Raw genomic sequence first — 24,434 nt, 5'->3', positions numbered from 1 at the left:
CCATTACCGCACCTTCTCCAAGCACAGATCCTAGGTTAAAGACTCGGAAACACAGTGTCTTCTGCTTTCCTACAATCACTATTCCATGGTGATTGAACAGTCCTGCCTCGAGTCTAGTTCACCATCCTGTGCAGATCCCCCATCCCCCACCTCCACAGTCTCAGTCACCGCCTCCTCTGTATTTCTACACGACGCTATTCTTGTAATGAACAGACCTCTTACCACACAACACTACACATGTACGCACAGGTCATCCTCCTCCAGTCTGGGGGCTCCTTAAAACAAGCTTGCTTTGATTCATCTTTTAGATAATTTTTTATAAAATGCTTTTATTTACATCCACAGGATCTAGTACGGCACATAAAAAGCTTTCAACAAATGCTTATGAAATAAGTAAATCTCATTTCAGAATGCCTAAGATCAATCTCTCCTGGATATTTTATCAAATGATTTAGGGTAGAAATGGTAGAAAGGTAGAAGTGAGTCCTAAATACACGGGTGAAGAGAAATGAGAGGTGATTCCAGAGGGAAGGGTGGGAACAGAAGGGCCACTGAGGTTATGTTGCTCTCTTTCCTGCTTTCCCCAAACTGCTGAGCCACGGGAGAGTAACAGGACTGGTGGGAAGAAGCAGTCAAACCAGCACAGAACTGCAGGGCAAGAAGGAATGAGTAGAGAAAAAAGCCTAAGCTGAAGCTGCAAAAAGGAAAGCATCGAGTCACATATTACACACTCATAGCTTGCTTGTGGCTACTCACTCTCATCACCATCACTGTTTCACCAACCACAACCGTGACTACCGTTTACTGATCACTCACCAGTCAGGCATCAGACGCTATGCTAAGAACACCACACACGACATTTACTGCCCATGACAACCCCATCAGCAAGTTATTATCCACACTGAGAGACAATGAAACAAACCTACAGACTATTAGCTACACTGCTCAAGGTTTCACAGGGTCAGAATATGCACAAGGATCAGGCTTTAAGACCCATTCTCTTTCTGTTCTACTATTCATGAGCCAGGGTTTACATAAGTTGGGGACTGGCTTTGCCATTTTTGCATTATTTAGTTACCGCTGTAAACACGTATCTTATTTTCTCTAGTATTAAGGAAGGTATTTCTGTGGGTAGAGTCCATGTCTAATATTTTTTGTTTCTTCCCAAACATCTCATAATGAGCTTTCTATATTTATTTTCTTACTGTACCTATATACTAGCAGAAATAAAAGGGAGGTATATATACCAATCTTCAGTTAGCATTAAGCCAAATACAAAAGTAAATGATTTAGTGCTTTTGACAAGTGTATGTGCCAGGGCAAGTCATCAATAGTAACAGGTCCCAAAACACAAGTCACAGCTATAAAATTAAGGTTAGTTTGTGTCTGATACAATAATAAAAGTGCTATTTAAAATATATTGCTCTTTTCTTCATATCTGGGCACATACATAATAATTACTAGGAGTAGACACACATTGTATCAAGTACCTGAACAACTTACTTAAATGTGGAAGGAAAAATGCTGTTAAGTAATAGCAAAACTTTTTCATTTCTCATTTAGAAAGATATAAAAATGTGTGAAAGTGGACTTGTATCTTCTATGTAGGTTGAGTTCAAATGTCAATGTCTGCATGTGAGGCAAAAATCAATTAGAGACAAAATAATCCTTGAAAACTCCTTCAGTCCCTCTAAGACCTAGTACACCACAGTACAGGCACTCCATAAACCTATCTCGGTTTTCCTCTACAGGGAACAGGTCATTATTTCTTCTGCTACGTGCTGCGTGAAGTGTTTGGCTCGTGTTAGGGGCCATCCTGAACGAAAACGCATTTACACACTGCAGTCAGAGTCAACACTGCGAGATATCAGTTCCTATAACGGGTATTTAGGAACCGATTCCATCTGAGACAACAGCAGATTCACATTTACCATCTCATGACTGCTAGGCATATGTTCATTGCGAAAAGAGCACTAGAATTACCACTGTATTTCAATTATTGGTGTTTTAGTTTGGGGTGTTTTGGTTTTGGCTTGAGCCCAAAGATTTGAATTTGAATAAATTCCAGTCCCAGAAATGTGACTGGACTTGTATCGCGGTATCTCTTATTTACTGTGCAGCCACAGATGCCTAGAGTTGTAGAAACAAATAATCAAATACTACAGTGTATCATCTAAAAAAATTAAATAATTAACCTATCTTACCTTCATCTATCGATGCTTCACTACTGTATCCATCATACTCTGCAGAGAGAGGACTATATTTCTGTCTCGTTTCCCAGGTATAGCTCTTTTGCCTAGAATCTGCCAATGGTAGTCTGGAATTGTGTGTTCTGGATAAGGCCTCATGGTATTTACCCAGTGCTTCATCTTCACTTTCAGAGGATGAACCATGCTCATCTTTGTCCATGTAGGAATTATCTATTTGGAATGACAAGGACAGCAGATCAAAATTTAATGCTATAAAATAACGGCAAATTTGCTATAGTCATATATATGTTATACACTTATGTATGTGTCATATATATTCATATACACACAAATATATATAAACATATATATATATACATACACAATCTGAATTTTCAGCTTTAGAAAGATATTTTTTCATTTAAGAAGCTCAAGCTTTGGATTTTTATGTTTTACTAGAAAAAACTGACTTGCATATTTGAATTATATAAATAGTCACAGGGATTTTCCAACCATGATACAGATAAACAGAATAATAGGGCTTGCCATCTTACACAATTTTTTTAAAAGCATGAGTAGCACACAAAGAAGTTTAAGTATTGCCAATACATATGGATCTGATTGAAATTATTCATGTTACAAGAGACATTTTTGGTCATCGTCTTAGCCAAAATTTTCATAGCTGATACTGCTTAGCACTAGAAGCGGAATGAAGAAACAGACAGACATACACTACTGATTGAAATACAAATGATACAATTTTCCTAGACAGCAATCTGGCAATATATATCAAAGTTTCCAATTTGTATAGTCTTTGATTCATTTATAAGAATTAACCAATTCCATTTCTAAGAATGCAGCCTAAAAAAATAATTAACAGATGAGCAGTGATATGTATTTGAGACAATTTACTGAATTGTGTTTAACAGCAAAAGAAAACAAAAATGGAATTATGATACATCTGTGCAATGATACACTATGCAATCATTAAAAACGAGGAGGTGAACTTATAAGCACTCACAGGGAAAGAATGCCTACCATATAATGTTAAGAGAAATAAAGTAGAAGTTATAGTCTCATTTAAAAAAACAAATTAACACACATACACACATCTACATGCAATATATACACACATCCATGCAGTATAAGTTTATAGACATACACAAAAATATCTCGAAGCATATATACTAAACTTAACACATCTGTGAAAGGCAGACTTCCTAGGAAAACTTTACTTACATATACCCAATTTCAAACTACATTTCCAGAAGGCAAACTGGTAAATTAATTAATTTTATATTTTTTTAAAAGCACTAGTTATTATTATCATTTACTTAAAAGGTAAAGATTTTGAAACTGCATCATGTTGAGATTCGTTTAGACAAGATGTAACCTTCTCAGAATTCTAAAACAACTCTAGAAGGATGAAGAGACCATAGCAGTCAGAAGTTATTAGTTCAGTCTAGACATTTCTCTCATTATACTCAGCTAAAATCATCTGCACTACAGGAATCAAAGTTTAAAATTCAGGTGGGGAGACAAAGAACAAGTATAAAATATGGGATAGAAATTCAATGTTTAGAGTCAGAAACATGGTAGCTTCAATGTCACTAGTCCAAGTCCCACTTTTTAATTCAGTAAAATAAAACTATCAAAGGGTAAAATCATAACTAATGTTACATTGTGCACTGTCAATACTTAGTCACCAGCCACATGCAGTTATTTAAATTAAGTAGAAATAATAAATTTAAAATCTAGTTCTCCAGTGCTACTAGCCACACTTCAAGTGCTCAATAGCTACGGTGTGGACAGTGGTTACTGTATGGAGCAATACAGATACATGGAACTTTTCCATCACTGCAGAAAGTTCTATTAGACAGGACTGAGATGATGGCAGATCTAGTCTAGAACCTAGGCATTCTGACTCCCAGGTTTTAGCACTGTGTGGATACTAAGGTAGCAGGAGAGCTCTGAGGAGGGTAGCTAGAAATTCACCTACTATAAAATATTACCTAAAGTAGCCCTGCATTCAGAAACGGAGAAGGAAACCCTTCTTCCTCTTATTATATCTTATAAGCTCTGTCAGAACCTAGGACTCAGGTATTAATACTAGTAGTATCACAGTTCAGCCATACGAAGGGACAATCCATATGGGTCAAATGATTTTCAAAATGATTTTTAAGTCATGATATGTTTCAGTTCGGAGGTGGTGGTTCAGTCGCTAAGTCATGTCTGACTCTTGCGACCCCATGGACTGTAGCCCACCAGGCTCCTCTGTCCATGGGATTTTCAGTTTAGTACTCATTAAAATCTAGAATACTTGAGAGATATGTGATTCCTTTAAGTAGCAGCATGCTTCTTAATGAAAACAGATCAAAATTTAAAATTCTGCACTACTACCTGTGAAGTATTTTTAATAGCATCCATTCTGTTATTTTATGAAGAAGATAATATGTAAACTATTTCACTTAATTTTATTTCTTTTAATTTTTATTACTTCAGGTTATAAGGCTACCAAAATTAAACCAAAGCTACCAAATTAAAAAAAAAAACACACACTGAATCTGACATTTCAAACAACTGCTAGGAGAATAAACTTCAAAACAGACATATTTCCAAAAATTTACATTTCTTTTTAATTGGCTCATCCATCCTAGATCAGCCTCTATTATATCATTTAAAAATCATTCATATAACTGATAAATAGCAGATTCCTATTACACATGAAGTCACATAGCAGAACTGAAACAGTCTTCTGCATTTCTATTGCTACTCAGTTTTTTGTTATTTTATGAGAATGTAAATATACACAAAAATTCCATATGTATCTTTTATAAATAAAAGCCAGCGTACTTCTGGTCTTGTGATCAGATCAACAATAAATGAGAAAGACTAAGGGATAATCATGGCTCAGACGGTAAAGAATCTGCCTGCAATGTGGGAGACCTGGGTTCGATCCCTGATTGGGAAGATTCCCTGGAGAAGGGAACAGATACCCACTCCAGTATTCTGGCCTGGAGAATCCCATGGACAGAGGAGCCTGGTGGGCTACAGTCCATGGTGTCACAGAGTTGGACATGACTGAGCCACTTTCACTTCACTTCAAGGGATAACCAGGAGTGGTAACTGGCAATATGAAGCTAACTGTCAGCTAATTGTTTTGAAAACTGTCACAAATACTGTGGATGAAAACTGTGACTGCTTAGTTGGAATCTTAATTGTACATAGAGAACTCATGAATAAAAATAGATTGTTCATGTATATGCACTGGAAACAGAGAAGACACATAAAACTCTCAATGTATGGCTAAATGAAAAGACATATTCTGAAGCATGTATTTCAATAAAATAAAAATCCATTGCTCTCAAGGAAAACATAAAACATTTGGTAGATTCTTACCAGGAAAGATGTGAAGAGCATGTATAAAAGGTTAAGGGTAGGTTACAAAATCACAAAATTTTAAAATTCAACTACAGCATACCAAATAAACTCCAATTAAAGTATGCACAGTACTTAAGAAAACCATAGAGTTCCAGGTTGTACAATAAATGGGCATTAAGTAAAATGAAGGTCCTTAAAATTGTCCAAATAATGCAGGGACCAGGGCAATACTTAAATCAGAGGAATACAAACAACATGCTTTTGAAAGGACTGTAAGAAAAAACTGCATGACTTTAAAAATGTCTCCCAATAAGAAGATTCAAGAAAGCCTTAAGAAATACAGATGTACAGAGAACAATTAAAGAAATTGGATGATGTTTTTCCTAATGTGAAAAAATTAAGAGAAAATTTTATCACTCAAACTCACATTAGGAGACCTCACCTTTTTCTGGTATTATCTTAAAATATTTTTCATCTTTACTCTTTGTTGTTTCTTTTTTGGCAGAAATGGCTTCATTTTTCTTTGTTTTTTTATCTCCTTTCCCTTTGTAGTATTTTGTTGGATTTATTTGTTCTTTGATTTTTCCTTGACACTGCTCTTTAGAATTAGTTGATGCTGCTGGATATAAGTCTTCCTTCTTAATGGATTTCTGTATCATATGTCTACTGCTTTCCAAAATATCTTTTGCAGAACATTCATTTCCTGAATAGTTATTCCCTTTGTATCCTTTACTTTTAATATGTGTTTCAGCTTTCTTTAAGTAATTTTCTTTCATTTCTTGATATCTTACCTCCTTTAAGTCATGTTTACCATTACCAGAAATTTCTAATCCATTTTTTTTACACCCGTCAGTACTTCCAAGTTCTTGCCAAGTAGATCCAGCACTTGCATTCTGCCTGCCAACTGATACCCCACCATCACTCATATGGCCTTTCAAAGAAGAATCACCTTTCAAAGCATTATCTGTTTCCCGATAATGTGATGGCATCTGCTGCCTATTATTAGTATGTTTAACTCTTCCTCCTTCATTCATTCCTTGATCTTGCTTTTGTGAAACTGAAGTATTATAGCTATTTATTCGATTTGCTCGTTTCTCTAAATTGAATGGTGCTTTGTGACAATTAGTGTTTTTGGAGGCTTCCGGTATTGTGGTGCTTTCTTGTTTAGAAGCATCTGCAGCTTCTGGGGCTGTAGGGCTTTCCTCTTCTGGGCGAAAGCCATTTATCATGCTTGTTACCTGTTCAGCAACTGAGTCAGTGAATGCATAGCTGACTTCTCCTACAGCAGTGGTCAAATCTTCCACAGCATTACTGATCGTGTCCACCAGAGAGGACACTGAAGGCAGATTCTGCTGAAAACTTCTGAAAAATGCCATTTCCTAATTCCTTGTTCCTAAAAGCTGCAATCATGGAATTTTCTCTTCTCAAAATATTAACCACTCTAGAATTTCAATTTAACATTTACTTAAATGGTGCTATTCATTAGCTCAATATCAGTATTTCACATTATGGCTTTCAATCTTTCTGTAAATGCTTATGTAATGGAAGAAATACGTTGAAGTAAAAGATGCTTCAAAAAAAAAAAATCAAACCACTTGGTTTAAACGTAACGACATTTTTTCCCACTCCACAGCTGTCATGACAGCAGCAAGACAGTATTTTTCCCTCAAATACTATTGGGTTTTTATTCTATACCTGCAAGAAGAAGTATAAAAAGGATTTTTATTATGTACTTTTTAGTTAACTTATTAATAGTCTATGTATGGGAACTGCCCTATATTATTAACAAAGTACCAATACCATTTCAAAATAAAAACTATATTAAGGATTCACCCAATACATATACTCCCCCAAATATGTATTTGTTTATATATCTAAACAATTTTGCAGAAGTTACAATAGGGTAGGGCAGAGAGAGAACATTTGCTGAGTGGCTATTATTACATGTAAGGAATTGTGATTTACAAATTTTTTTCTTATTTGATCTTATAATAACTCTAGGAGGTAAATATTATTCTTATTTAATAAGCAAGTAAAGAAACAGCCTCAGAAAAATTAATAAGGTCCCCCAACCTTTCCAATAGATCCTCAAGGTCAAAACTCTTTCTACAATAAGATTAAGAGGACATTTAACTTTTCACTTTCATTCACTCACAAAGGCGCTCTTGGGTTTTCCCAAGGCCATGGAACGGATTGAATGCAGAAGCAGATATGAGAATCCAGTTGTTTCTTTCTTCTGTGCCAGTCATTCGAGAGATTTGCAATGTAAAACAATGTCACTCTTCTCATCAAACATATTTTCTGGTTTTAGGAAATATACAGTTTTTAAAATTAATACATTTTAGATGAACAAGTAATAGACTTACTGCTGGATTTTTAAAAATAAATTGAAAAAATATTTTAAATTTTTCTTAGCTTTTAACTTCTAATTTGATATACATCATTAGCTATAACTCACATAAACAAAAACTCTTTGGGGTCCTCAATAATTTTTCAGAGTGTAAAGGGATAAGACCAAAGAAAAAACAGAAATGCCAAAACAGAGAATTACTGGAGGCTACTAAAAGAGGTTTCTTTAACCAGTTTATTCTACACAAATGATGAAAAAAACAAAAACAACAGGACTGAAGTGAAGTATGAGAAACATTAATCAAACCAAACCACATAAAATACTACAGTTTCCTTAATGCAAAATCTGCATGATGTAATTCAACAATAAGATTTTTATAAACAATGAGGCTATCACTTTTTAAGTTATCAGATATAAGAGAAAAGCATCTCTTCAACATTTGTACATGGACAAGAAATGAAAAGCTTTTCTTGCATTGTTCCTTGAAATTCTAAATTAATGTCTCACTTTTACAATTTTCAACTTTTTTTTGTTATTATTTACATAAGCCAGTCTTTAGAAATAGCAAATAAAGAACTCTTAAAAACTCTTAAAAAAAAACTCTTAAAAACTCTTAAAAAAATAAAAAATTTTCATAAGAAAAAGAACAATATCAAAGCCCTCATCTTTCCTATTATCTGGTAACACTAAGTAATATATCTATGTTGCCAAAGAGGAAAGAGGAACACTAAGTTTCATAATCAGATTTTGTATACTGAATTACTAGAGAAAACCACCTTCTCTAAACAACAAAATTATCCACTGCTGAGAATTCAACAGCAGATTAAAGGGTGAATACTTTCAAAAGCCTTCTAGGGACATGGGAAAAAAGCTCTCTAGAAAACTATTTGGACAACGGATTTAAGCACAGAAAGTAATAAGATATGTCCTGCTTCTTAAAGTATATAAAAATGTCATTCTATGATGACATACAATTCATTTTTATGCAATATAGTAGCAATTCATGGGCAATAAAAAGATAGCTGAACACAATTTACATACCAGATCTTTTACTCTCACAGAATAATGTCTAAAGGTTAGTTTACTGCATGTCAAAATCAAGCTTTTCAATGTATACCATATTTTTAAAATAAAGTAATAAACAGCAGATAGACTAAACAAGAGAAGCAGCGATATGATACTTACAAATTTTATCTTGTGAATTCTTCCTTGCACTGTATCCTGAACCAAGATCTGGAAACCCGCCAACATTTTCAAAACAGAACTTCTTATTAATATAGAGAAAAAGGAGCAGCATCAAGATAATAAACACCCCAACAGCAGACAAAAATCCAACTGCCTCTGGAGATACTAGAGGGAAAAAAAAGTCACAGCTGTAAGCATTTATTCTACTTCAAGTTACAAATAAGAAGGAAACCCCTATACATTGTGTTAAGATTGCTGCCTTATTTGAATTTTATTTTTAAATTTTCATAGTTCACAACAGTTCAGTTTGTGAGAAAAATAAATTGCACAGTTTAAAGAGTTGTTCAATTTATTCAAAAGTATACTAAAATTTATTGAAGAGTATATTAAAAGTTGTCCTGTAAGGTATGTGGGAACAATCTTACAAGAAATGAGTCTATAAAAGAGGTGGTTACCATATATTTAGTCCACTGAGGAGTATTAAAAAAATTTTAAAACAAGATTTAGAAAAACTTATTTCCCAAGCACTTAAATTTATGAGAACATATTCTATTGCTGTTATCTCTAAAAGCTTCAGTGGTCTTTTTGTATTAAACAAACTCTGGACTTTTTAACTTGGCATTGAAAACTCCAGCCTCTTTTCAATACTACCCTCCAATCAAATGATTCCATTTACCACATGCCGTGTTTCTGTCTGCCTCCTCCCCTTGCCAGGAGTGACCAAGTATTCTCTCTGTACCAAATCCCACTGATTCATTCAACCAAGATTATATTGTAAGAATTAGTAAGAATTAGCCAAAAAAGTGAAAGTGAACATCGCTCGGTCGTGTCGGACTCTTGGCGACCCCATGGGCTACACAGCCCATGGAATTCTCCAGGTCAGAACACTGGAGTGGGTAGCTGTTCTCTTCTCCAGGGAGCTCCCCAACCCAAGGATCAAATCCAGGCCTCCCGCATTGCAGGCGGATTCCTTACTGTCTGAGCCACCAGGGAAGCCCAAGAATTAGCCAAGTGAACACTACTTCACGCAGAGGAAACAGCATGTGAAAACAAGAGACAGGGTATCACTGCGCATTCCAGGAACGCCACGAAACTTCGTTATGAACAACCAGGTTCTCAAGAGAATACATGAAATCACCCAGGGAGATATGGTGGAGTGAGAACAGACAAAACCTTCCCCAACTTCTCCAATCCTTAGTCATCTGTTTCTTTTCAACTTTTGCATTATCTCTCTGTGTGGGACCAGTCATTTGGAATTAAATAGAACTAAACTTTTGTAATCTCAGCGCCTGACTTAAGCATTAGTAGACAATGAATCCAAAGCCTCAAATACCACCGTACTCTTTCCTCCTGCACTGCTCAAGCAGCGACTAAAATGTCATCTCCTCCAAAATTCCTTTTTTAATCTGAAGAACCATGAAAATTGGCATCTAACTCATTCGTTAAAAATGAAGTCACCCACCAGCCAATGACGAGCGCTTTACCCTCCCGGCTTCTCATCATCTGTGAAAGCTAGGCATCCCAGGTGTGGAGCTGATGCAACGTTACGGTCTGTTCAAAGCTGGGTCAACAGTACCGCAGCAGAGGATGGAGCAGAGAATGACATTCCAAGGGAGGGGTGATGAGCTCGAGGGGGAAGGTGGCAGGAATAATAGAAGTGCTGTCTGAATAGCAGCCTGGCGCTGAGGAGCAGATCCTGCTGCCAGAACCAAGACGCTATGCCTAGACATTAGCCCTTTCCGTCTCATTCTCAGGCAGGAGAATAGTCAGGAGAGAGAACATAGTTTAATAAAAGAATCTAAGGCATATGACATGAAACAGTGATATGCATTAAGCCTGAAGGTTGAGGTAAAAATAAAGTCAGAAGAATTATCATCAGCGCATCTGAAAGCGAGGAAGATCACAGCAGGACAGAATCTGGTGTGAAAACACGAAACACTCAGTGTGACCATATTCAGTATTACACTGTAAACAGCACATGTGGGTAGGAGCTCCCCTTTCAGCGCAGGCCCAAAGCACACTCGGAAATGTGATGTCTTAAGTGAACACAGCATTAGCTATAATAATGAGCAGCTTAAAAATCTCCCATCCCGTATGGCTGAGTCCCTTCACTGTTCACCTGAAACTATCAGAACACTGTTAATAGGCTATACCCCAACACAAAATGTTTTTGGTGTTAAAAATAAATAAATAAATAAAATTAAAAAAAAAATCTCCCATCTCTTAGAAGACTACATGAAGGAGGAAACATAACTCACCTCACTTACGAAAGCTCGTTATTGCTAATAAAAACAATATAGCGTATATTATGTGCTATTTACTCTTTCAAGTACTTTGTTTGTTAACTCTTTTTAATCTTCACAATTTTCTTCTCATTTACCCCTACTATAAACTGAGACATGGAGATATTATACCATGTGCCCAGCTAGTAATAGAAGAATCAGGGTTCGAGCCCTGTCTGGCTCCAGAGTCTGTGTTTTTAACCACTGCTCATACTTCTGTGTTCCTTCTCTTCTTCCCTTCCTGCCTTTTCCTACACCTTTCCTCAGTCCTTATTTCTGTGTTCCTCTTTCATTTCCCACCTCCCTTCCCACTTATAAATTCAAACCAGGGAGAAAGGTCATCTATAAACAAGTGTAATACAGCAAGCATGACAAGAGAAGTACTGAATACAAAGTACTACTGGAACACAAAGAAGGAATACTACCCGGCCAAGTTACAAACGCTTCAGAAAGGAGATAACACTTGGGTAGGGTATGAAAGATTAATAGGAACTCTATTAAAGAGTAAAGGGCAGATGAAAGAGCATGATCAAAGACCAGGAACAGCACGCATGGCATTCTATCAGCATGAATGGGCAACAGTCATGGCTGTCTTATTTACCTTTGTCTCCTCTAAGGACTTAGCACAATGCTACCAGTTGACATTATACAAACATCTGTAAATGCATGAATGAATGTGTGTTCAGGAAAAATCAAAAGTATGCCAGAACAGTTACTGAAAATGAAAGCAAGGTTCAAACTGTCAAAGAACCCTGAACACCATCCTACAGACTTTGTACTTGTAGAACTATATTCCCTAAAATAATCAGAAAACGTGGCAAACAGTAGGGAGTAAATGGTGGCAAAATATGAGGACTAAGCAGTAGCAGCAATGGCAGAGAAGAGGGGTGAATTTGTTCAGAGAAAATTGATAACAATCTAGTGAATTAATGGAGAGAATGAGGATAAAGAGGAGTTGAAGGTAATTTTAAAGTTTTTAGCTTGAGCAAATGGGTGAATGGTGCTGTGCTTAATGGCTCAGTTGTATCTGACTCTTTGCAACCCCATGGACTGTAGCCCACCAGACTCCTCTGTCCATGGGATTCTCCAGGCAAGAATACTGGAGTTGGTTGCCATGCCCTCTTTCCAGGGGATCTTCCCAACCCAGGGATCGAACCCAGGTATCCCACATTGCAGGCAGATTCTTTACCATCTGAGCCACCAGAGAAGCCCAAGAATACTGGAGTGGGTATCCTATCTCTTGTCCAGGGGATCTTCCCAACCCAGGAACTGAACCTGGCTCTCCTGCATTGCAGGTTGATTCTTTACCATCTGAGCTATCTGGGAAGCCTGGGTGAATGGTAACATCATTTAAAAAAATGAAAAAATACAAATGTAAAGGCATGTGGTTTAGAGCATGGGAGCTGAGAACTCAGTGGAAGAAGAGAGGCAGGTAGCAAGTTAGGTTTTGACTCGTTACATTAGCAAGGCTGCAGGCTACTGCAGTGTGGATGTCCAGTCAAGAGAGAAGTATGATAGCGCTCTGATGAAGGCCAGGTTCGTTAGAAAGAGTCGGGAGTTCTCCTTTTGCTCATCTGTTGCATGTGAAAGACATCACTGACTAAATACAAACCACACTGGCAAATGATACACACTATGCTTTAATGGAAAATCTCTTACTTCACAAATTTTCAGATAAAAACTATCCATTAATTTGGACAAAATAAAAACAGAATCTTTCCTCACTAGAAAATGGTGAAAGGTACCTTATACTTACAAGGCAAATATACTATATAACTCTCTTTTAATCCACTGCTTGGCTAAACGCCCATTCTCTACATTCATGGAAAACGTTTTGTATTTAAAATTTTAAAATAGCAATATAATTGTAGGAAGGTAATAACATTTTCTAACAGAAAATATTAAAAAGACTTTTACTTTTTCACCCTTATGTCAGGATTGAGATAATTTTTAATTATTATTTGATAATCCCACTTGTCCATAAAACTGAGATGGAACAATACACTGAAATCACCCTGAAGATATGAATATGATACACCATCAAAAAAGTTACATAAAATTACACAAACTCAAACCTCACTAATATAAAATATATTTTTAGTATCTGATGGAATTTATTCCTAAATTCTTATACCATGAATCTGCTTATAAAGTCACAGAAATATTTCTAAGATTATGATTAATTTATCTATAGATAAATCTACTCTCTCCAAACATTCTAGGTCATTTGCTACAGGCAAGTAAATGCTATTTTAAATGTATATTACCTCTTAACGGAGAACCTTCAAAGTCTCTAACAGCACACAGTTAATTAGTTTAAGTTAATAAGTTAATATTATACATTTAAAGAACTAAATTTGCTGAATAAAATTTAATTAAACAATAAAACCAAGACTAACCAATAACAAAATTAATAATATCAAACATTTAAAGAGCGCTTAATATTTGCTGGGGGCTGCTTTAGAAAATGCATTACAAGCAGTATCAAACTGAATCTTCACTACAATCTAATTTTTCAGGTATGGAAATTGAGGCTCAATAAGCATAAGTAGAATTTTCAAGATCTTAAAATTATTATTCAATGAGATGAAATCTTGATATGAATACAGGCACACTGATTCCTGCTCCCAAAATGTTAAACGCTAATCCTTACTGCTTTCTATTTGCCAGGCACTGCTACAATCTTTCATTTTAAACGCAATGCTCAAAACAATTCTGTGATAATAAATACTACGTACTATCTTAGTCTTTAGATTAGAAAACTGAAGCTCAGAGACTAATAAGTTTGTCTAAAGTCACAAATATAGGAAATGCTAGAACCTGGATTTGAACCCAGATACTTTGACTCCAGAGTCCATGGTCTAAAAACACCAAGTAATACTACAGCTTCCTTAAATGCCAACCTGAAATATAAAAATAAGGGAAAGCCATGTGATCAAATAACATAGCTTAGTACATACATTATGAGAAAACATTTCACGGATTAGCTTTGTATATATGTTAAAATATAGGAACTGATTTCAGCTTTCTCAAAATAAATATACAAATTATAAAACTGGAATCATAGTATTTTCTATTCAAGATATTTTTGAAAGCTAATAAAATAAAAATTTAAAAACAAAGTATTCTATAGAATAATAAGCCTGACAGGCATTAGTAATGCTCAATAAAAATATAAGGAAGGTGTCTGTGAGCTATATGATTCTCTATACGAAGTATCTAAAGACTATACTGCAAAGTCAAAAAGGGAACAAGGTATAGTACCTCACCAGAAAATATGAAAAGGTTCACTTGTCCAAGATTAATAATTATTTATGCTATGTATATGGAACTGACTTTGCAGTTATCTATACTATATATTTAGAAAAGAATATATACATATTTACAAAAGGTAAATTAAAAAAATACCACTTTTTGCCAAAAGACAAGCTTCAATAATAATAGTAAAATTCATTTGAATTTATATAGATAAACTGGTCATGGAAACAAAAAATCATCATCTTAGAAAGTAAAAACTATATCAAATCCATTCTGACTTTGAAAGTACTAGATAATTCACTTAAATTCTACTTTCTGTTGTCACAAAAGAACATTTTCTATACAAAGTTAATGAGAAAAATAAAAAGATGTACTGAAATATAGTTCTAAGGGACGTATTTACTTATTAAGCTAACACTTTGAATATAAATTTATTTATACAATAATATTCTTTTCTAGTTTGTATCAAAATATATTCATTTTTGGTTACAAAATAAATACTATAAAACTTTTTTGCCCATTACATTTCAAATACAAAATAAACAAGTACTTACAATTCCTATACAGTAATTCTTTTAAAAATAAAAATAAAGAGAAACAACTTACAGTTTGCATCATAAGGTATGTAATGCTGATTTGTGCTGCTGGGCAAGAAATACTAGTCCTCTAACAACACTGTCATGGAGACTTAAATAATTCATTTAATAGATGCAATTCTATCTCTTGAGCAAAATGTGAACTATATAAGAAGTCGACTTTCATTTAAAAAAGAATATTGCTCCCTATTTAATAAGCCCTAAATATTTTCCCAGTTTTAATCAGAAAAACCCCTCCATTGATTTTTCTCTGGTTTAGACATGAAACAGATCATCTATCAGAGATCCAAGAAACAATGTAGGAAGATAAAAGATTAATTTGATGTTTTGTTTAAATTTCCTTCAGTAACATCTCAGTTACTCCCACAAATAAAAACTTCTGTGAAATTTTTATATTACAATATAAATGATGAAAAAGTGAAAGAATGACATATAAATCAAAGAAAGGAATAATACATATCTATAATTCTAGATTTTATTAAAAAATAATCACTAAAAAAGCATCTACTCATACGTGACATAATTGGCTGCTGAGTAATTTAAAGGGACAACAGCGGGGCTTGGGACACGGACTAAGATCTTAGAAACAAAACTCGCCTCTGGGAGACAGTTACCTGACAAGGCTGATAAAATAGATGCTACCCAACTTGTTTCAAATGTCAAACCATCAATAAATTAAATCTGTATTTCCTATAAGTAACATGTAGTAAATTGAAATTTCGTTCACATACCAAAACAACAGCAAAAAATACTAAATTTTTTAAAAAACTGAAAAAAAGAAAACAAACATTTATGAAGTATGGAACACCAAATACATAATATATTTAAACTTTACATTTAATACTTAGGCTTGATAATAATGTACTTACTATACTTAGAATAATATATTTAAAGAAATACTTGTTAATAATAAATCAAGCTCTATGTCTGAAAGAGATTTTTCTTCAAGGGCAGTCTTGACTGAAGCTTCAAAATTATAATTCCAATGAAATTTAGATTACAAAAAACTTTTTTCCTGGTAAATCACCCAACAGCAAAGCACAGACATTCTTTTAAACAACAAAGAAGAGTAACCTGCTTCAAAGTTTTTCTCTATTCAATATGTATGAATTCCTCCAAAACTGTCTGAATCTCAAATGGTATGGACAACAGATAAGGTCACTTCTTCCCCTTTTACTTTTTCAATGACTATTAGTCCTTCCTTTTCAGTAAGATCTTCATTGACAAGATTCTGAAACTTCAACACAATGCCAGCTGCAGGAGAATCCTTCTAGTTAAAGTCAAACTCATGTCAAATAGTTTCAGATATGCTTATTTCAGACTTTAATTCTAAACCATTGAATTCTGATAAATACAAACCAGTTTCTTTCACATCTAAGAACTTCCTCCTATATTTTAATACTATGTCAACTAGTTCTCTTCTTTAAATTTTTTCATATTATATTTTTTCCAACTTTACTGAGGCACAGTTGACAACTGAAAACTGTATATATTTAAGGTACAACTATGAATATTCACCACAAACAAGCTAACTGATACATCCATCACCGCAGATAGTCATCATCTTTTGTGGGTATTTGTGGTGAGAACACATTATGATCTGTTGCCAGGTATACAACACAGTATCAATAATTTCAGTCACATTGCTATACATTCAATCTCCAGAACTGATTCCTCTTGCATAAATGCAACCTCGTGTTGGAGCAGAATGAAACAGGCAGCAGTTTCAGTCTTGGTCCTTAGAGGCTGTGAATTCAACCTTCAAATCATTAAAGTAGGGACTAATTTCAGTTAAAAATGTTTTCAGAATAAGGAGTGGTTCTGGAAGTTAACCAAGTCACCAGTAACAAGATCAGTATTAATCACATAGCTGAAGAAGGAATCTATCAGTAAAAAAGGGAAAAGATGAGCAATGGAATGATGAAACTAAGAAGAATAAAATTTGGCGGTGCACCATGACATATCTTTCAGTAGTGTCTATTTCAGTTGGAGATTTAGGGAGATATTATATAATTTAACTAGTAAGTAAACTTTTTATGTTTTAAATTAACAATAACAAAAAACAAAAGAAAATTTTTGTAATTAAACAAATAATATTCAAAACAATGAAGCTTTAACACTTTTAGCAAGTGAAAGTGAAAGAGGAGAGTGAAAAAGTTGGCTTAAAGCTCAACATTCAGAAAATTAAGATCATGGCATCCGGTCCCATCACTTCATGGCAAATAGATGGGGAAACAGTGGAAACAGTGGGTGACTTTATTTTTTGGGGGGCTCCAAAATCACTGCAGGTGGTGACTGCAGCCATGAAATTAAAAGACGCTTACTCCTCGGAAGGAATTTTATAACCAACCTAGACAGCATATTAAAAAGCAGAGACATTACTTTGTCAACAAAGGTTCATCTAGTCAAGGTTATGGTTTTTCCAGTGGTCATGTATGGATGTGGCAGTTGGGACTATAAAGAAAGCTGAGCGCTGAAGAATTGATGCTTTTGAACTGTGGAGTTGGAGAAGACTCCTGAGAGTCCCTTGGACTGCAAGGAGATCCAACCAGTCCATCCTAAAGGAGATCAGTCCTGGGTGTTCATTGGAAGGACTGATGTTGAAAATGAAAACTCTAATATTCTGGCCTGATGCGAAGAGCTGACTCATTCGAAAAGACCCTGATGCTGGGAAAGATTGAAAGCAGGAGGAGAAGGGGATGACAGAGGATGAGATGGTCGGATGGCATCACTGACTCAATGGACATGGGTTTGGGTGGACTCTGGGAGTTGGTGATGGACAGGGAGGCCTGGCATCCTGCGGTTCATGGGGTCACAAAGAGTTGGACACGACTGAGTGACTGAACTGAACTTGTGTACCCATAGGGGATAAACGTTCTCTTTTCTGTCAGTGTAAATGTATGAGAAGTACTAAATGTACCTTAATTTATTCAATAGATACTAAGCAACAGGAGTGAAAGCCTGAATAAGACAAATGTGGCTCCTGAACCCAGAGACTTAACAATGTAAGCACTACAGGGCACCCAACCTTGACTTGGGAGATAGAGACTTCCTGGAGGAAATGACTCCTAAACTAAAATATGAAGATATAAAGATTCTAGAATAAGAAAGAAGAAGAGGCAAAGCAAAGAGAAAAAAGGGTACTTCTGGTTAAAAAAAGAACTCACAGAAAAGAGAGAAATACATTTTAATAGAATAGAATAAAAACTATAAAGTGTCTAGAGATAAAGCCAGATAGAGAGCAAGGCCAAAATCATGAAAGACTCTGTAAAGATTGTTGAGGAATCTTAACTTCATCCTGAAATCAATGGGGCCTCTAAATGGCTTCCCAGGTGGTGCAGTTAGTAAAGAATCCACCTGCCAACGCAGGGAATACAAGAGATGTGAGTTCAATCCCTGGGTCAGGAAGATCCTCTGGAGAAGAAAAATTGCAACTCATTCCAGTATTCTTGCTTAGAAAATTCCATGGACAGAAGAGTCTGGCAGGCTACAGTCCATGGGGTCGCAAAGAATCAGACATTACTGAGTACCACGTGATAAGTTCACTCTGGTATAGAAGTGAAGATGCGAGTGGATTAGTAGAACACATTTCATAATTTCAGCAATCCAAGCTAAAAAACAGTGATAACCTGACATACTAGATGCCTCAGCTAACAGACTAGAAGAAAGAAGTACTTGCTGGAGCCTACCTTTGAGGCTGTCTCAAATATCTAAACTACTAAATGCAGCAACACATATGTAAGGTCCTATATTAATTTTTAAAATACTTTTCCTGTACTTGCTCCATTAATGCTCCTATTTCCAATGATAGGAACTTCCAATCCATGGCAGGATATCACAATCTTCTGGCAAAATATAAACTACTTAAGGATTCTGTGAACACATATACAAGCTAGCAAGCCATTCACATGCTTTGACAAGTGATCTTTCTTCTATGACGATCCCATTAATATTCAGGTAAATGAAATATAGTCTGCATGTTAAAATGCCAAATACTATTATTTTTTAAGGACAACCAAGGCAGTGACACAAGAAAAGATCAGTACAGGTTATCAAAATGCCAACTTTTAATTATCTAGGAAAACACATGACACAAACAATAATCGTTATGTCTCACTGAAATATTTCAGGATGAGTCGTTGATTTCTTTCTGTTAAAGAATGACTAGTTATGTAGACAAAAAAGCACATACCATGTCTAGCATTCTTGGGAAAAGCTCATAGTTTCCTCTAACACGAAATTTTTAATTTAATCTACAAACTTACAGATAGAATCTAGATTCTAGATGAAAATCTCAAAGCCCAACAAGTAAGTCACTAGGCTTCAGGGCAGGTCATAACACTCAGGCTATCTCTCAGGCGAGTGCTGATATTAGAGTCAGCTTTGCTTTTTTGCCTTGTGCCAACCTCTCTGGTTCATCACAACTGCCCTAATTGGTGATTCGATTTATTGTCAAAAGAGGACATATAAATCACTCCCTCTCTAACTGAATATTCTTTTTCTGGCCCAGCAACCTAAGATCAGGGAATAGCAAACAGCTGTGGGCATGACTGAGTGTTGAGATATAGATATGGACAGAGACAGGAAGAATAAATCTACACAAAAGGAGGGAAGATTACATCCAAAACTCAATGACTCAGTCTCAGCTTAAGGGCTTCCCTGGTGGCTCAGATGATAAAGAATCTGTCTGCAATGCAGGAGACCTGGTTTGATCCCTGGGTTGGGAAGATACCTGGCAGAAGGGAATGGCTACCCACTCCAGTATTCTGGCCTGGAGAATCCCATGGACAAAGGAGCCTGGTGGGCTACAGTTCATGGGGTCGCAAAGAGTCAGATACGACTGAGCGACTTTCACTTTCACTTTAAATCAGCTTAAAGAAAATAACTCTATAAACTGTTATTTCCTACCTTTACCAATAAACTGAATGAAGGAACTGAGAATATGTTCATTAATTTTGTAGATGATGTTAGGAATGTTGAGCATGGTGGCTAATTCATTCAAAGAAAGATACATGAGGAATCTCAAAATACGAAAGAAATAACACATCCAAACAAAATGAAGTTCAACATAGATAATGGCAAGTTACTATCCCACTAGGAGCCAAAAGCTGATAAAGGTTAATGAAAATTTTGGCTTAATAAAATGTGCTAGGCAAAAGTGTAGAATAATCTTATACTACATATAAGATAAATATCAGCAGTGTTAAGTTTATAACAAGTGAAAACTAAGCCTTCTATCATGCCATCGGATTCTTATTAAAGCAGTTAGGTTATCTCATATTCAAAACAATGTTCAATCTCTAATCTCCTTGAGTTCCAGTGAAAAGAGTCTGATACCCCATCTCTTATATTTTCACAAATATCTTGATATTACTTGGAGGCTAATGAAAGTGTAATTCAGTCTTAAATGCTGTGGTTTTTTTTTTAATCATAAAAGGATGAAACATTCAATTAAAGAAGTTTTAAAAAGAAGGCATAAAATAGCCCTAAAGAAAGCAGTAGAAATAATAAAGATAAAAGCATCAATTACTTACGATTACAAACAATACAAGAATTTAAGAACTTTTTCTTAGATTTGGTGAGGGTGGAGGACTAAAATAAAGTATACACACCTTTAGGAAGTCTAATCAATAATTACAATAAAACTAACACTAATTCAGGGAATTTCGTGCTGGTCCAGTGGTTTGGACTGCACACTTCCACGCAGGGGGCAAGGGTTCCACCCCTTATCAGGTAACTAAGATCTTGCATGCCCTGTGGCAGGAAAAGGGGGGAAAAAAAAAAAAAAGAAAAACCACTAATTCAAGGCTTACTATGCCATATTTTACAGGTAATATTTCCATTCACATTCTATAACCCCACCCTTGAAGAAAAGGAAACTGAGACTTGAGGGACTGAATAATTTCAAATTCACAGAGATGTTAAGTGGCAGAGTCAAGATTCAAACAAAAGTTTTTTTAATTTAGATCTCATTATCTGAACCAACATACTGTTGACAAATACAGGATACAGAACAGAGACATAACCATAGGTAGGGAGGATATTTAAATTTTTAAAGGCAAATACTTTGTATACCTCAGCACATTTCCAAACATCTACAAAATAAGCATAAAAAAATTTTAAATATAAAAGAATTACCTTAACGAAAGCACTGTTTTGTTTATTTTTTTAGTACTTCTATGTGTGTTTAGTTGCTCGGTCATGTTGGATTCTTTGTGACTCTTTGGATTGCAACCTGCCAGGCTCCTCTGTCCATGAGATTTTTCAGGTAAACAAATTGGAGTGGGTTGCCATTTCCTTTTCCAGGAATTATGGTGGCAACAAGTGAACACTGGGATTTTTGACATGTTTCAAACGTTGCAGAGATTTTGAAAGGGACTGAGCCAGGGCCTTCTTTCTCCCAACTGGTGCATGATCCCTTACCTCAGCTTTCAAAAGAGTTAGAGCATTACTTCCCCACCACAAAAGATCCCCAAGCTGGGAAGGAATGGATCTGAGAACATTTATTAATAAGCCAGGTGAACTGAACGACTGTGCTAGAAGAGGATCAACTGCTTGAGACTGCAAATGATGGTGGTCTTAAAACTGCATTTGAGACAACTTCAAATCTCTGTAAGTTCAGGATTAAAGTCAAGGTAGAATATCTTGAGATGGGCACAAAAGCACTGAAAAATCTGCTTCCATGTCCAACATCCTCTCTTTGTGAAGCAGGGGTTTCTGCAGCGACAGCAACCAAAACCAGATTATAGACTGGACATAAGTAACACACTTGGAGTGTCGCTGTCTGCTATCACCCCCAAGTGGGATTGTCTAGCTGCAGGAAAATGTTGCTCAGGGCTGCTACTGATTCAGCATTATGGTGAGTCATATAATTATTTCATTATATATCACAATGCAATAATAACAGTACAGTACACAATAAATGTAATGCACTTGAATCATCCTGAAGCCATGCCCCTGCCCCCGGTCTGTGGAAAAATTGTCTTCCATGAAACCGGTCACTGGCGCCAAAAAAGGTTAGGGACTGCTAATCTGCCACTATGCCATACCTTTAACAATCATTCCCAGACACATTCCCCAAGTTTTGGTCTATATAAATTGGAAAAATCAAGCAGTTCTTCTGGATTATGGAACAACTCCTCAAGAGTCATTCTTTGTACTTCACGTCCAAGGCAGCTGAGACTCCAGTCCACTCAGGTCCAGAAGAACAGAGGGATGGTGGAGGAGAGCTTTAAGGAGAATCAGGAGTGTGTCACAAAGCAGCTGTCTCAGCGGAGGCCACTGCAGCTTCCTTGGGCACTGTCATGCTAATTCCAAACTCATCAGGCTCTTCCCATGTGTCATCATTTCAATTTTCAGGAAGCCATTCCCCCTCAATCAACACCCTCATTTCAACAGCAGACATCCTACAAAGCTGGGGATCCAGTTTGCATTGTAACTTAGCCTTTCTGAGGAAGAGACTTTGGATTCGGTCTCAGCTGTCTCAGTTCTCTAAACTACAAGAGATAAGGCTCTCTTTAGGGGAAGACAGAAAAATTTTCAGGTGATTTATGAGCTGGGAATTCAAATCCCTATGTTCACCTTTTTCTCCCCAGCCATGTTCATGAAACTTGTTATTCTGAAAAAATGTTACCAGGTGTCAAAATACATGGTCACCCAAAGTCTCACCTCTTAAAAAGTATTTGATTAGGAGTATCTCCTGGTGATGTTGTGCATATCACTATTGCCACACCAGGCCATGGACAACCAGTACTCTCTTTACTACTTAAAACAGAATCAGTACCTTTAAATCAGATCAGATCAAGGGACCAGTTGGAGAAATCCCAGAACAAATTTGGAAAATGCATTCTTAAGACACTCTTCCTTTAAAAGTACTCTCAGTAACAAAATCTGTATTAGGGTTCGCCAGAGAAACAGAACAAAGAGGAGATGGGGAGGGAGGGAAGGAGAGGGAGGGGGAAAGATTTATTTTGAGAAACTGGGCCATATGATTGTCGGGGCTAGCAAATATGAAACATTAAGAACAGGCCAGCAGGCTGAAGACCCAGGGAAGAGTTGATGTCGTAGTCTTGCAGTCTATAGACAGAAACCCTTCCTTTTTGGCTGGATCTCAAGTCTTTCCTTTCAAGGCCTTCAACTGATTGGATGAAGCTCATCTGTATTATGTAGGGTAATATGGTTTGTTCAAAAAAATTGCTGGCTTAAAGGTCAGTCATATCTAAAAAATACATCAGAGAAACATTTAGGCTGGTGTTTGACCAAACAACAGAGCACTACACCCTAGGCAAGATGACACATAAAATTAACTCTCACAACATCCATACAAAAACCTGCACACAAAATTTTTAACAGTTTTATGTATAACATCCCCAAAATGGAAAGCACACAATTGCCCCTCAACAAGTGAATATTTAAACAGACTGTGGTACACTGACACCAGGAAATACTCTCAGCAATAAAAGGGAGCAAGTTACTGATACATGCAACTACTCGGGTGGAATTCAAGGGCATTATGCTAAGCGAAAAATCCAGTCTCAAAAGGTCACATATTATATAACTCTACCTATACAGCATATTAAAATTACAAAATCATAGAGTTAAAAAATAGAGTAGTGATTGCTAGGCATTAAGGATATTCATTCAGGTCATTATGAAGATGTATTTACTAATATAAGAGGGGTTTTTTTTGGTTAAGAATTCATAGGAAGGTTTAGAGAGAAAATGTTTAAAGAGATGCATAATGAGATTTCACTAAACCAGATATTAAAGTAATTGCCAAGATTAACAAAAGAATAGACAGAATAATGAAACCATATAAAAAGTTCAGTATATTTGTATACAGAGTGAGCCAGAATATGATAAAGAATGTTATCTCAAATCAGTGAAGAAAAAATAAAGTCAGAGTTATTCAATAAGCAATGTTGTCATCTCTGGGTATAGATACAGGGATTTCACATGCTGCTGCTGCTGCTGCTAGGTTGCTTCAGCTGTGCCCGACTCTGTGCAACCCCATAGACAGCAGCCCACCAGGCTCCGCCGCGCCGTCCCTAGGATTCTCCAGGCAAGAACACTGGAGTGGGATGCCATTTCCTTCTCCAGTGCATGAAAGGGAAAAGTGAAAGTGAAGTCGCTCAGTCGTGACTGACTCTTAGCGACCCCATGGACTGTAGCCTACCAGGCTCCTCCGTCCATG

General features: G+C 36.0%; 1 protein-coding gene across 3 annotated transcripts in view; it reads right to left on the bottom strand.

Moving 5' to 3' along the window:
* Positions 1-24,434, bottom strand: part of SYT14 (synaptotagmin 14) — a 189,487-nt gene that overhangs the window by 125,492 nt on the left and 39,561 nt on the right. For all 3 annotated transcript variants that reach the window (XM_081489636.1, XM_081489637.1, XM_081489638.1), the window contains 2 exons: positions 9,106-9,270; positions 2,205-2,420 (listed from right to left, as the gene is read on the bottom strand). In XM_081489636.1, coding sequence (XP_081345762.1) covers positions 2,205-2,420; positions 9,106-9,270 — 381 coding nt within the window. The remainder of the gene's footprint in view (positions 1-2,204; positions 2,421-9,105; positions 9,271-24,434) is intronic.

Source organism: Giraffa tippelskirchi, chromosome 5 (genome assembly GCF_054371585.1).
Source record: "Giraffa tippelskirchi isolate mGirTip1 chromosome 5, T2T-mGirTip1v1.2.pri, whole genome shotgun sequence".
Classification (NCBI taxonomy): domain Eukaryota; kingdom Metazoa; phylum Chordata; class Mammalia; order Artiodactyla; family Giraffidae; genus Giraffa; species Giraffa tippelskirchi.
This window is presented reverse-complemented; position numbering and strand designations above follow the sequence as displayed.